The 14,679-nt window shown below is 43.8% G+C and overlaps 1 protein-coding gene across 2 annotated transcripts in view; it reads left to right on the top strand.

Moving 5' to 3' along the window:
- Positions 1–14,679, top strand: part of LOC136696612 (calmodulin-binding transcription activator 1-like) — a 307,592-nt gene that overhangs the window by 191,002 nt on the left and 101,911 nt on the right. For both annotated transcript variants that reach the window (XM_066671168.1, XM_066671167.1), the window contains one exon: positions 5,812–5,947. In XM_066671168.1, the coding sequence (XP_066527265.1) occupies positions 5,812–5,947 (136 nt within the window). The remainder of the gene's footprint in view (positions 1–5,811; positions 5,948–14,679) is intronic.

The following is a 14,679-nucleotide window of genomic DNA, read 5'->3' as shown; positions in this document are numbered from 1 at the left end:
AAAGCCATGTGCTGAGAAGGGAAAACAGACTAAACGGGACGTGAGTGTGACAATTACAGGTCAGTGAACCATCACAGTGCTTTTGAAGCTCCAATTTAAAGGTAAAAAAATGACATAGTGTTCCTTTAAACATTGTCGAAACAAATATTTTTCATTGTGATGCTTCAAAGACCTGCAATAGGGAGAACGAAGCCTCTGTCTTTGCTACATTTGGCTCAGCACTGCAGAGACTTCACTATGTAACTTATACCACCTCCACTTCCTCTCCCTTCCCATTGATTTTAGTTCACTACTGTAAAAATAAAACTACACTGGTCCCAGGAGTAATAAATAAAATACAAATCCCAACTTTAAAGGGAGCGGTATTTGGACAGCAACACTGTGTTCGGCAGGATGTGCCCAAACTTATGACTTTTCGGTGCTATGTTTCACAGTTCCGTGAGCTTTTTTTGCACCGTGGAAACCTCTATGTATTTACATTTAAAGCACATCCGCCCCGGCCGGGGACTCTATCTTCAGTGACTGTACGAGGCGCCCCGACAGCGGTGAACTCGTGTTTTCCATCACAGGCCTTATGCAGCCAGTCCAGATCAAATCACACTGTGTCTGCTCTATAATTACATTACACATACCTGCGGACCATACTGACGCTCTCCTCTGAGTGTGTGTCTGAATTATGTATCCCAGCACAGGCATGCCACACACCCATCCCCATCGTCATGGTAATGGGATGATTGATTGATGCGCATGATTGATGACATTGAAGTGATAGCGAGCGAGGGAATACACACAGGGTTATTTGTTATCAGCTGCCATCGCTGTTATCACTTTTATTAGATCAGCAGGCAAGGTGAAGTGGTAGAATCGAAGACTAGAATAGAAGAGAGGAGTGTGTGTGTACATGTGTGTATGCAGTGACTGCAAAAAGGAAAAACAATGTAGATCTAATGCATTATGGGGAAATATCCTCTTTAGAACTTCAGTGTCATACAGTTACTGTGACTGCTTTTGTAGTAGACTATTATTCATTTTTTAATTTTGTTATCAGTATTATATTGTTATTATTATTAGCAGTCACTCAGTTTGTTGTTCTGAGACAACCAGCAGTTTCCTTCACCTTCCTTGTCTCAGCACTGACGTCTTGACAGCTCCGCGTCCTTTCAGACCCGCTGTTGCCTTGTGTGGTCTTCTCAGAGTGACCGACCAGGCAGAAAACACCTGTGGAACTGTTGCCGCCGCTCCTGTAGTCTGCACTTGTTCTCTCGTGTTTGTCCTGCACAAGTAGGAAAAACAAACACGGTGTGTTTCCCAGTGACTCACAGACAGATATTGAGACAGATGCAGACACATCTGCATTCAGAGCATCTTCCCTCATCTTTTGCTCTTTGTCTGAAGTGGCTTGATCATGTTATTACCGGGTGGCGTTCTCCACTCTCTCCGCTGCCATAACTGCGTAAACAGTGTTTTCACTCATTCATACTGCAGACCGCCCACACTGCTGGAGCCCACCCAGCGTATAGCGTAGCGTTAGCGTATATTTGCGTGTTGCGAATGAATAATGTAGGAACCTGAAGGCAAGCAAAGATATCAAACTCGCGAAACTGACGAAAGGCTTATATACTTCCCGAGCTAATGAGGGAAATATTTAACATTTCTCCATAAATTAATCTGTCCCCATGCATTGCTCTGACTGTGGTGGAACGTTAATTAATGACTGGTTGGATCACATGTTCTCCACGGATTCTATCGAATGTAGCACTTAGGAATTAAGTCGCTTTATAAATTAGTGCTGTAATTACAGTAGTGTGGCTGGATGTATATTAGTGCTTGGATGTGTCGACTGCAGGGTTTTATATCTTCTGGACACATTGTGAAAACATGCCAAAGCCATTCATAATTCATCCCACTGAGTGCTTAAAGCGCATATATAAGCATAGAGCAGAAGAAGAGGGAGGAAAATCAGATTGTAAAATCAATTATGAACATTTTTGTTCCATATGTTGCAGCCTTTTTGCTGGAAGACTGCATGCAAGATGCCGTGAGGAGGATGGCTTTCAGCCACATGAACGTTAGTGAGGACAGGTGCTGATGTGGGATGATGTGGGGTGCTTCATCACTTCAGAGAACACAGTTCAACTCCTCAACAGACCAGTGCTGGAGGAGATACACAGCTCTAGTCAACACTTGGCATTGGGCATGGCGACCTGGGAGTCTGGTGTAGCCCATTCTATTAGCAATGCATTAGTTTTTAGTGCACCTCAAAGTAGTGTTAATACACACACACACACACAAACACACACACACACACTTTCAAAGGTGAGATGTCCTGCAGTGAAGCAAAAAACTAAACAAATAACAGAAACACTGGTTTGTTTTGCTCCTTCTGACCGCACATAAACACAGGTGCAGCACTGTGATTGGACAGACTCAGATGAGGAGGCGGGACTATTCCATTGTGCCTGCCATTGACGTAAGATGCAGCACAAAACATAACAGAAATAAAAAACCCAGTGGCTTTATGTCTCCTTTCAAACAGCATTATATACGTCAATATACGTCAAATATAAACAGTAGTGTCGAGCTGTGTAGATAAGGGACCCTGGGTGGGGTTTTGCTGGAGACGCGTGTCCCTTTAAGAGTTCACAGCTTTTGCTGGCGCCTGTTTTTCCACTTTAGTTTGGTGCATTAAGTTGCTGAAACAGAAGGGGCCTCCTGTCATCGGTTCGTCTGATAACGAAGCGCTTTAGCGTTCCTTTCTCCGCGCAGCTCTCCATGTATAAATATGTATAATTCCGATAAGATTAATTGGATCGCCTAAGTACACAGAGGCAGAGCAGAGAGCAGACGGCCCGCTGCTGCCGCTGCGAATGTGCTCGGGGCCAGCCTCGCCGGCCGAGCTAAAGTGCTCCTTTTTCTCTTTTTTTCTCTTTCTTCCTTTCCTGGGAACAAACTGCCTTCAATTAAAAAAGAAAATGGCTTCCCCACAGGTCCGGAGGAAAAGGAGCTGAGCGAATAGCTTTCACACTGTGACGATAAATAGCCCTGTTAAAATATTAAAGCCGCTGCGAAACACTCAATACAAAACGCTCACCTTCCTTCTTAAATAGGGGCCAGAAAAATATATATCCCTCACGTTCCACGCCTCTCCGCACAAACTTAAATCGCTCATTGTGCTGTTTTACTTTTTCTTCTTCTTTTATTTGGGGGGAAGGTGGGGCTTTTTTATCTTTTTGAGTTTTGTTTCTTTATTTTTTCATTCTCCCACATGATGTACTCCTGGAAGCAGCAAACACCGCCCTCAAGTTTTCAGCAGAAGCCTCCCTCTGGCCCACTGCCAGCTCAGCAGTGACACGGGGTGGGCTCCGATACATCCTCCATTTGTTTTGGCAGCCTGCAGAAAGAAGAACGTCCAGACGAATTGGTCAGCGCTGGTGAAAAATGAGCAAAACAGCTTCAGTCCCCCCCCCCCCCTCCTCTCTGCCCTCAGCTCTAAACACAGAACCAAACTCAAGAACGATAGGAACTGTCACAGGCAACTTGTGCTTTAGACAATCACCCCGCCCTGTCCCAGTTTAAAAGCCTCCCTCCACCATTCCCAGATCGTTTCCTACACCTCTTTCGGATTGCCACACAGTGCGTAGAATATTCAAAGTGGTTTGATGTGAAATGCTCCATGGTAGAGAAGTCAGAAGTGTTTCCAGTGGAGCCCCCAGGTGGCGCAGTGCTCTAATCATTTGGACATTGCCAGTTTGATCCCTGTGATGCCTCGGCCAAGAGGGCACAGCCAGTCTCGCTCTCTCTGGACAGGTCTGGGATTAGCCCTCTCCTCCAAGCGTGTACCGGCAGTTTGAAAAGAAGCTGTACTGCCTTCACATGGCATGGGGGAAGCATGTGCATGTGCTCACCCTCCCAGCAAGGCAGCACTGTGTGATTAGAGGAGTGAAATCAGGGGAGAAAATTGGTTGTAAAAAAAAGAGAAAAGAATTGCTCACAGATAGGAACCAAACTTCAATTTAATTTAAAGGAATACTAGATAAGACATGGTGTTTTTGCTCCTAGGCTCCCCCTTCAGTTGCAGAGTTTAATTCACTTTTATGGAACTGTCCTGAACCTTGTATATTGTAGTTTCTGCAGAGCTGAGCCCGGAGTAGCAACATATTTATTTTGCCCCTCATATTTATGTAGTAAAATGCCTGCATGTAATGGCAGCATGGTGGCTTCGGGTTGTGGGTTCAATTCCCGCTCTGGATGACTGTCTGTGAGGAGTTGGTGTGTTCTTCCTGTGTCTGCGTGGGTTTCCTCCATGTGACTGTCTGTGAGGATGTGGTGTGTTCTTACTGTGTCTGCGTGGGTTTCCTCCGTGTGACTGTCTGTGAGGATGTGGTGTGTTCTTCCTGTGTCTGCGTGGGTTTCCTCCGTGTGACTGTCTGTGAGGAGTTGGTGTGTTCTCTCCGTGTCTGCATGGGTTTCCTCCGGGTGACTGTCTGTGAGGAAGTGGTGTGTTCTCCCTGTGTCTGCGTGGGTTTCCTCCGTGTGACTGTCTGTGAGGATGTGGTGTGTTCTCCCTGTGTCTGCGTGGGTTTCCTCCGGGTGACTGTCTGTAAGGAGTTGGTGTGTTCTCTCCGTGTCTGCATGGGTTTCCTCCGGGTGACTGTCTGTGAGGAAGTGGTGTGTTCTCCCTGTGTCTGCGTGGGGTTCCTCCGGTGCTCCGGTTTCCTCCCACAGTCCACAAACACACGTTGGTAGGTGGATTGACGACTCAAAAGTGTCCGTAGGTGTGAGTGAATGTGTGTGTGTGTCTGTGTTGCCCTGTGAAGGACTAGCGCCCCCTCCAGGTTGTATTCCTGCCTTGCGCCCAATGATTCCAGGTAGGCTCTGGACCCACGGCGACCCTGAACTGGATAAGCAGTTACAGATAATGAATGAATGAATGTCTGCATGTAGCTTTTTGAATGTTTCTAGAAAAGGCTTTGGTTCACAGCCTTGTTTTTCAGCCATGTGCAGGCTGTTTTTTGTGAGGTATTTCCTAGTTTCCTTTCCTGAGTTTCTGAGTTGTAGTTCTCAGTTTAAACTTCTCCAGCTTCTCTGATTCTGACCTCTATCTGCCTTTTGACTTACTTTGGAGTTGCCTGTAATATGCTGTCTGTCTGTTTCTCCACACCTGCCACGGACTGTGACAATGAGCCGAAGAATTGTTTCAATAAATCCAATCCCTTAGTTTCAAGATTCCTCCGTTAGAGCAGCCAGGTCCAGTTAAACCAGCTCTCTGACCGATTCGCTCTGTGTCAAAGCACAGAAAAGCGGCTGGAGCCCAGAAGAATGCTATAAAAGGGTAAAACGGTGAAGGAGAGAGCGAGCAATAAACTCCCAATACAAATGGGAATTGATGTAGCAGATAAAGAGGCCCAATGGAGATATTAATGCCTGTAATACAGAGGATCGGAGCATAGTCCATCACTCCTGCTTATGCCACTCCTTCCCTGATAAACAGTTATGAGAGAGATGTGGCGTGGGTTGGCAGTAACTGCTCCGAGGGACTGTGAATGGGGTTTTAAAATGCCTTTCGCAGATTGAGTGCTTATTTTAGTAAAGAAAGGTATCAGCCTTTAATGATAGCTTGTCTCTATAAACTTCACAATGTCATAGCGCAAGGCGGAAGACGTTCTCTGTCGTGTGGTTGGTCTTTAAAACTCTATATAGATATATATTGAATATTACAGGGAAGAGTTTGCTATGTCTTCAACTCTCTCTCTCTCTCTCTCTCTCTCTCTCTCTCTCTCTCTCTCTCTCTATCTATCTATCTATCTGCAGGCCACAGAATGGGTCTATGATCTTATACAACAGGAAGAAGGTGAAGTACAGGAAAGATGGCTACTGCTGGAAGAAGAGGAAAGATGGCAAGACCACGAGGGAGGATCACATGAAGCTGAAAGTGCAGGGAGTGGAGGTAAGAAAGAGAGAGGGACTCCTCTCCTTCTGCAGCACAGTGCCATCAACATGCCATTCACACACACACACACACACACACACCAAAAGCTGGTGTAGTTAGCATTCATCCTTTCTAAGAAACGGCACTGACTGCAGCTTCAGGCTGCAGACTGGAGAATAGTGAAGAGTGTGTGACATCCTCACATCCACTCACACTCTTCCTGTGGCTCTCTGACTCTACAGCTGTGCAGTTACATCCAGTAATGGGTTTGTGTGCGCACATGTGTGTGTGTGTGTGTGTGTGTTGCCACCACTGTATTCCGTCAGCCAAAACGTGTGGTCTAAAATCAAGTGTGGTATGTGTGTGGTGCTTATGTAGTTTTACATTGGAGCTACAATGCTACAATTCCAAAGTGACAACACATCCCAGGTTTTCTGGTTCTGGACACTGTTTGACAGCCTGCCATCTATAAAAAGAACAAATATACAAACAGAATTCAAGCTTCAAGGACTAACACCAGCTGTTCCACATTTAATATTTTAATACTCAGTTTCTGACTAAGTCTAAGCACAACCCAAAACCTGCTGTTCCTGTTTTGCTGGGTGTTCATTAAGCCACTGGAACCCTGCTCTAGAGGACTCCAAAAAACTCCCAAAGCCCGTGCAGAACTCTGTTCCAGTGAAGCTGAAAGAAAGGAAGAAAGGAAAAGAGGAAAAATTAAAAACGTTAGGATCACTGAGTAAAGTGCAAAGGTCCACACGTGGGTCAGTGCTTTTTAATTTCTCACTCTCATAACTTTGTAACGTATAGTTCATAATATACAGGCTACAAAATAATTTAGAGAAGTTAATGAATCGAGCACTGAATGTATTGTGTATTGTATTGTGTTCGGAGTGTCTGCAACTGACCAAGTCCCATCTGTGTATCTTCACTGTCCAACGAAGCACAGGTGTCTTCATTTTTGTGGATGTTTTAGTTTACGTTGTCCTTACTTTGTGTGAAAATGTCATGATGGATAGACCAATAGAAATGCTCCAAAATTACTCTGAATACAATCTTTTTACGTTGACTTCCACTGAAAGAAGTCAAAATTGTAAGATTTTTTTTCCCTTATATTTTAAATGTACTGTTTTGGAGATTTGTGGTTTTCTTTGGACAACAACAGTATTCAAGCCATAGTTTAGACATTTCCTCTCATAGCCACATTGGTTGTCATGGTTACAGAGGCATTGGGGGGCGGCATTGACTAGGGCAGTACAGGGAAATACCCAGCGTGGATAACTCTCAGTGAATTGTTTTTGTTTTTTTACGGCAATTGTTGCCAGGGCCTAGTGAAGCCTCTCTCTCTCTCTCTCTCTCTCTCTCTCTCTCTCTCTGTCTTACACACTCTCTCTCTCTCTCTGTCTTACTCTCTCTCTCTCTCTCTCCGTCTTACACTCTCTCTCTCTCTCTCTCTCTGTCTTTCTCTCTCTCTCTTTGTCTTACTCTCTCTCTCTCTCTCTCTCTCTCTCTCTCTCTCTCTCATATACTTTGTTTTGCTCCAGGGCCAGGTGCCACCTGTTTTGATGCTTTTCATCTGTTTTCATGTTTTTATCAAGTCATAAAGCAGTAATCAACGTATATTGGAAAAAAGACATGAAGTCCCATTTGGCCTGTGCAACTGCCTCGCATGTTCAGATATCAGATTTTGAACCCCTTACAAATATGTCTCAAATCGGCAGATTTAATGTGGCTTTTTGCCATTCAGCCTGCAGCTAAATTAGTCTGGCTCAAACCGAATATAGCAAACAATCTGATTTGGCCAGCAGTGTGAACGAGGTCTAAAACTGTCCTGCTCAAACTACTTAAACACTCTGCAGCTAAAAGCGTTATGCAGTGTGAGGGAGTGCTATTTCAGGACAGATTTGTTACAGCGTTCAATCAGATTTGTGCTGTTATCCAGTCCATAATTTCCAGCTAATATTGTTCTGATACCAATAGCAGGTACTGGAGTGGACTTTTGCCAATATGTGGGATTGGCTCAGCTCGTGTTGTCATCAGTTATCATTACTGGCCTCGAAATCCTCTATCAGTGCATCTCTACCCAGTATATAAACCCAGACGAACCCTTTTAAATGAAGGCAGGTAATAAAGCAGTGCCCCAGTGCCCATGTTCCTTCTCAGTGGCTGTAATGGAGATAAATGCCAGGACATTGCTGCTGTAATACCATGATAGAGCAGGAACTGAGGGACAGATCTGCCACACTGTTCTGACACTGTCCCGACTGCTACAGCTACACACTTTCACTGCCTCTGCTACTGACCAAACACAGCTCCATTTCTGCTGCCATTTGCTGAAAAAAAAGGAACCTCTGACCGAAGTAATACTGCTGCTCAAAAGCTTTTCTCATCACTCACACACACACACACACACACACACACACACACACACTTCAACAACTCAGACTGAACACACCCCCAATACAGGTGTCTGTTAGCTGACATAACATCGCACAGTTGGTGTTCTCCTCCAAGTGTGTTAAGCTGTCCGATGATGTCATGTTTGCAACAGCTTCAAAAGAAGCAGAGGCAGGCTTCCAATGTGAGAGGAACTATGCGCAGTCTTTCATCTTTTGCCATCACAGCTTGGTAGCAATGTCAGCATCAAACTGAAACCCCATATCTCTGAAACGGTGACTTTAAAGGGAAGAACAAACATAGTTACATTAAGTTGTGTTAACATCAAAAGCTACTTGGACTGTTTTTATGGGATCATTTCTCAGGCTATTTAGCTTTAGTAAATATCAGTGCAATGTATTATATATGTATTTCATTCTCTGATCCCATCAAACAAGGTCAGAGACATTAGGAAACATTAGACCACTCTTTAAATCCACATCAGCTTTAAATGGTGTTTTCCTCACTTTTTGTAAAAGACTGAAGCACATTAGGAGCCTGAAGAGACAGACTCTCTGTGTTTTCTCTGTGGAAGACGCAATGACAGAGAAGCCTACAGGGGTCTGTGTGCATGTGTGTGTGTGTGTGTGAAAGAGAGAGAGAGATGGATGGATGAGTTCAAATGAAAAAGTATAAAGCCTCATCTTGGTCACTTTTTATTGACCTCTGCCGTTGTTTACCAGAGCACTTATTGAAGGGTGAAAATCGATTAACTGAGGCCTTCTCCTGCTGCCCTTCTGCTCCCATTTCCCCCAGCACTCACTACCCTGCCCTCACCTCCATCCAGTCTCCCTATCACCCCCTCTCTCTCTCTCTCTCTCTCTCTCTCTCTCTCTCTCTCTCTCTCTCTCTCCCACTCACCCTCTCTGCCTCACATTCTCATTCCTCTCTCTCTCTCTCTCTCTCTCTCTCTCTCTCTCTCTCTCTCTCTCCCACTCACCCTCTCTGCCTCACATTCTCATTCCTTTCTCTCTCTCTCTCTCTCTCTCTCTCTCTCTCTCTCTCTCCCACTCTGCCTCACATTCTCATTCCATTATCTCTCTCTCTCTCTCTCTCTCTCTCTCTCTCCTACTCACCCTCTCTGCCTCACATTCTCATTCCTTCCTCTCTCTCTCTCTCTCTCTCTCTCTCTCTCTCTCTCACTCTCTCTCTCTCACTCTCTCTCCCCCCATGTGATCCAATAAAGAGCTCTGTCATATCACTAGCTGTTTAGCAGCCCCTCTGCCCCCTGAGATGACCACAGCAGCTATAACCACACGCTACAGTAACAGGAAGAATAATTATATCAGTTAACATTTTAAATCAGCTATTTTTTGCTCTACATTAATTTTACATTTACATGCAAAAGATTGAGAACCCCTAATTTTTGTTGAAAATCAATACACATCCTTAACACAAAACACTGCTGCGTATTTTAATAAACAATTACTGTTTACACAGCTGAACTGAGCAGAGGCTTGTTCTCATTTAGAGGAGCAGGTGCTGAAACCGGGGATTCTGAATAGAGCTGTGTAGACAAGGGAGTTAAACATATTTTCCCAAAAAAAAAAGGTTTCAATTCTCATGAAAGTGCCCAGTCGTTAACATTACACAATTATCTGTGTCATATTATAATTATATAATTAATATATAATTAATTAACTACATTTACATGCTGCATCACTTTTTTTCACCATGACATGAATAAAAAAACACTTCACAATGCTATTCAGTCCTTCATGATAAGGAAATAGCTCTTTTTATAAACATAAACACCTGCTTATAACACAGGTCAATGTTTATAATTAATTAAAAAGGCATCATTAATATGTAAACAATACAGCGTGCTCTTGTTGTTTATGTTGATAACTGTGCCTTCTAGGCGTTAACATCTATGTGCTTTTAATGCCTAGTAGGCATAATGACCTCTTAAGGTCCATTCAGCATCCTTATGGCCATTGAAGAGGCTGGAGGTAATGGAGTTAAGTGGAGTTCAATAGAGGTGTGAATTTACCATGCGGCTGATTTCTGTGTTTGCTTAACATCAGTGTAAAGAGAAATTCGATTCCAGCTGGACTCGAGAGTGTTCTCCACTGGAGGAGTGACCAGAGAAGGAAAAGAAGGGAACAGGAATAATCATTTTTCCCCTGGTCAATACAGTATGGAAACCAAGATGTAGAAATGGTCTAAGCCTAGGTCCTCATAAATGACTAAGTGAATAAGTGAATAGGATAACAGGGTCGGCACGGTGGTGCAGCAGGTAGTTGTCGCAGTCAAACAGCTCCAGGGGCCTGGAGGTTGTGGGTTTGATTCCCGCTCCGGGTGACTGTCTGTGAGGAGTTGGTGTGTTCTCCCTGTGTCCGCGTGGGTTTCCTCCAGGTGACTGTCTGTGAGGAGTTGGTGTGTTCTCCCTGTGTCCGCGTGGGTTTCCTCCGGGTGCTCTGGTTTCCTCCCACAGTCCAAAAACACACATTGGTAGGTGGATTGCCGACTCTGGATTGCCGAAGTGTCTGTAGGTGTGAGTGAATGTGTGTGTGTGCGTGTGTGTGTGTTACACTGTGAAGGACTGGCGCCCCCTACAGGGTGTATTCCCGCCTTGCACCCAATGATTCCAGGTAGGCTCTGGACCCACCGCGACCCTGAACTGGATAAGGGTTACAGATAATGAATGAATAGGATAACCCCGCCTGTTTCTATGCACGTAGCTGATGTTACAGATCTGGGCAGTTTTGGTTCTTCAACTGTTCAGTGGTGCTGGGTTAACCACAGTTTGAAGTAGTAGGTTGATCGCACATGTCTCTGAGGAAATGTGTGCCACTCTATTGAGAAAAATGGCAAAAATATATAAATATATATGAGCTTACATTAGTGTAGCCCCGCCCATTTGCTGAGGTCATAATTAAGGAGGATTTTTGGCTGCACTAAGCATTAATAAAGGGGACGACTGTCAGATTAAAATTGTCCTAATGTTTTATTTATTTGCTCAAAAAAACCCTAATATTAGAATAAAATAAAGTAACCTTAATAGGGTAAATAGTGATAATCTGTGTGAATGTGTTGGTTTAACCCTTTCCAAATACGGCTAGTCCAGTAGTAACTCATTTTTTCATACAATACCTGGTTAAAATAAACATAATAATAAATACATAATTATCTTAAATCGAGTGTGCTGCTGATTTAACAAATCCATAAAAATACATTTTTCTTCACACTCTCTCACAGCACATCTACCACTTTTAGAAAAGACAATCGAACTGTTTCATATATTTGTTTTTATTGGAGTTATGTTATTTAATACAAGCCACACACTTATGAAAAAGATCAATTATTTTAAATAATAATAATTATAGGGGCCTAAGACTTCTGCACAGCAGTGTACAGACACAACATACATCGGCTTAATAGCAAGACCAGCCCGATGAGTTCTAGAAGATAAAGAGAGGTCAGAATGTGGTGGTGTAAAACCGAATTCTGAATATTTTATATCAAGCTACAAATGTCAAAATTTTGTTAGTGGACCCCAGTGTAAAACATTCCTAGTAAAATTGACTCTAAATTGAACATAGGGACCCTTTAATTCTAGCCATATGTCAGTTTGTGTTTGAAGTATCTGGACTCTCGGTGAGAGGATGATGCAGACGCAGACGGACTGATGCCATGATTTCTCGCAGTAAGCACATTTAATTAGAGAGTTCCCAGCAGAACATAAATAGAAGATGAGTGTTACTACTCTTTCTCTGTCACACTTTTCTATGATAAACTGTCCCATGTTTCTGGAGAAACAGTCTACCAATGTGTGTGTGTGTGTGTGACAGAGCTCCTGACAGATGTGCTTTAGCTGTGTGAGCCGCTCCAGGCGCCTGGAGACTCCTTGGCTAAACCAACAGGAATAAATCAGGGTCATTAGCATGGGCGCTAACGGCTAGAGGAGAGCGGGGGACTATAAAGGACACCCATTGCTCAGCCCAAAGTGTGAGAGGGAAAGAAAGAGAGAGAAAGAATTGCGCTCCATCATTCTTCATCATCCCCATAACTGCAGCAAACAGAAATCTTTAGCGCATCATCTTGTTTTGTGCGTTTTTGACGGTGAAGGAACGGTGTTCCGCATCAGGGACCTTGTCGGTCTAATTGGGGCCGGAAATCATCCCAATGTCTGAGTCTGCATTATCTCAGAGGACGGTTTTGTGTAATTTATCTCTAAAACAGAGCCCTCCTTTCCAAATACAAGGCTTCTTTCACCAGTTATGAGAAAAATTGAGTGAGTTTCCCAGGTCAGAACGAAGATGACACTGCGGCAGTGAAGATTTGGAGGGGGCGGGGGGTGTTTATTTAAGAAAAAATGTATATAAATGTATGTATAGTGCCAAACAAAGACCAGAAATACATCTGTACATCAGGTCTCTGTTACAGTGCTTAGGTAGGAAAAGTAGAAATTAATGCAAAAAGAAAATGCAAGAAAAACGAATCAAAACAACAACAGAATCCTCAAACGTTACAACACAGTGGTCGTAAAAGGGGTAAATGGAGTGAAGCGGTTCACTCTAAAGACTAGAGGCAGCTTTGTTATACTAACTATACATCAGTGTTTAGGCCAGCTGTCAGGATTAGTTGACACCACAGGGATTCCCAGTGGCTGTGTGAGGTAACTGCGTAATGCATGCTGGGTATTGTAGTTTATGGGTTAAAACATGCAGATGAACGTGAAGCAGTGCTAACCCACAGAACACTGCAGACAATGGTGTTTTAAGTCAGATTCTGAATTTGGTAATGGATATTACAGGAGACACAAAGCGCTCGCTGAGACGTCCTGATGTCCAACAAACTTTATTGTCCAAACAGTGGTCAGGACCTGATGACTCAGTGTCAGACTCGCAGCACTATCTCAGCACTTCCTCTTCCATTTCTTTCCTTCTATCAGCAAGTCTCCCCTCAATCTCACCTGAAACGAAGGAGTAACAAGCGGCAGGTAGGAGGATGAATCTCTCAGTCCCCAGTGAGCGAGAGAGAGAGAGAGAGAGATGAAGCCCAAATCCAGCAGAAGGTGTGTGAATGACTCAGACGGACACAGCGGAGTCCTCCCAAGGCCAGACAGAGAGAGAGGTGGCGTAGATAAGCAGAAGAGAAGAGAAGAGCAGAGAACAGAAGAGAAGAGGATTAATATTGGAGCCAGTGGGAAATCCCAGGACTGAGTGAAGAAAAGCCTCCAATAAAAACCTGCGGCTGTCAGCTGTGTGTTTACTCACACTTTTACATACTCTCTCTCTCTCTCTTTCTTCTCTCTATTCCACCCCCCTACACACACCACACCCACGCCCTTCAGTCTCTATTTGCTCATATTCACCTCCGGCTTTTCGTGGGCATGAAATGAAATATTATACATTTGTCAAATCTAATAGTGGCAAGAGCGGTGAAACAACAGGAGTGAGAGCGCACCGGGTTTGGGGCTTCTACAGAAAAATTAAAGAGAGAAGAGAGCAGCTGAGGACGGAACTGTGAATTTTTTATAGACTTGTTTTGTTTGTTTCTTTGTTGCTTTATATTCTCTGGGTTACTATGAAAATGTGTGAATGCAGATAAATACCCCAGCTCCCAAAGCACAGACTGCACGAGTCCTTCTGTAGTAGCAAATTGAGTAGCTCCACAAACACAACCATACACACACACACATGATATCTTTTTGGGAAAAAGCTGGTAATTCTTCCTGTATTAAGCAGAAACTTCGCTTCTAAAATGAGGGAGATATACATTAGTTGTTGGAACATTTCTGTGAGGATTTGACAGCATTCAGCCACAAGAACTTATTTTGGTCAGGTTCAAGATGTTGGGTGGGAATTCATCATTGGATGGACCTAGATAACTCCAGTGAAGGCAGTATCACTGCTCCACAGCGTGATGCCAACTCTGTCGCCAAGGTCTCGCTTGGCATTGAGCTTTAACTGTAGGAGGTGAAAAATAACGATTCTTCTGCGTTTGATTGCTTGCTGTGATTTTACACACTCACCCAGTCACTCATACACCTGTGGACAGCTTCACACACTCACTCAGTCACTCACACACTCATACACCTGTGGACAGTTTCACACACTCACACCTGTGGACAGTTTCACACACTCACTCAGTCACTCACACACTCATACACCTGTGGACAGTTTCATACACTCACTCAGTCACTCACAAAAAAAAATCCAGTTATCTCAGCCAGGAATAAATATTCATCTGTCCTAACTAATCTTCATATCCTCCAGTTTATTAACTTACCTGCTCTTACCTTGTTCACGTTAGGCTTTTTGTGGGATTTAGAAATTTTTGCTGTTCGTCAGGGCGTCAATAATTGA

This window comes from Hoplias malabaricus, chromosome 5, assembly GCF_029633855.1.
Source record: "Hoplias malabaricus isolate fHopMal1 chromosome 5, fHopMal1.hap1, whole genome shotgun sequence".
Classification (NCBI taxonomy): domain Eukaryota; kingdom Metazoa; phylum Chordata; class Actinopteri; order Characiformes; family Erythrinidae; genus Hoplias; species Hoplias malabaricus.
This window is presented reverse-complemented; position numbering and strand designations above follow the sequence as displayed.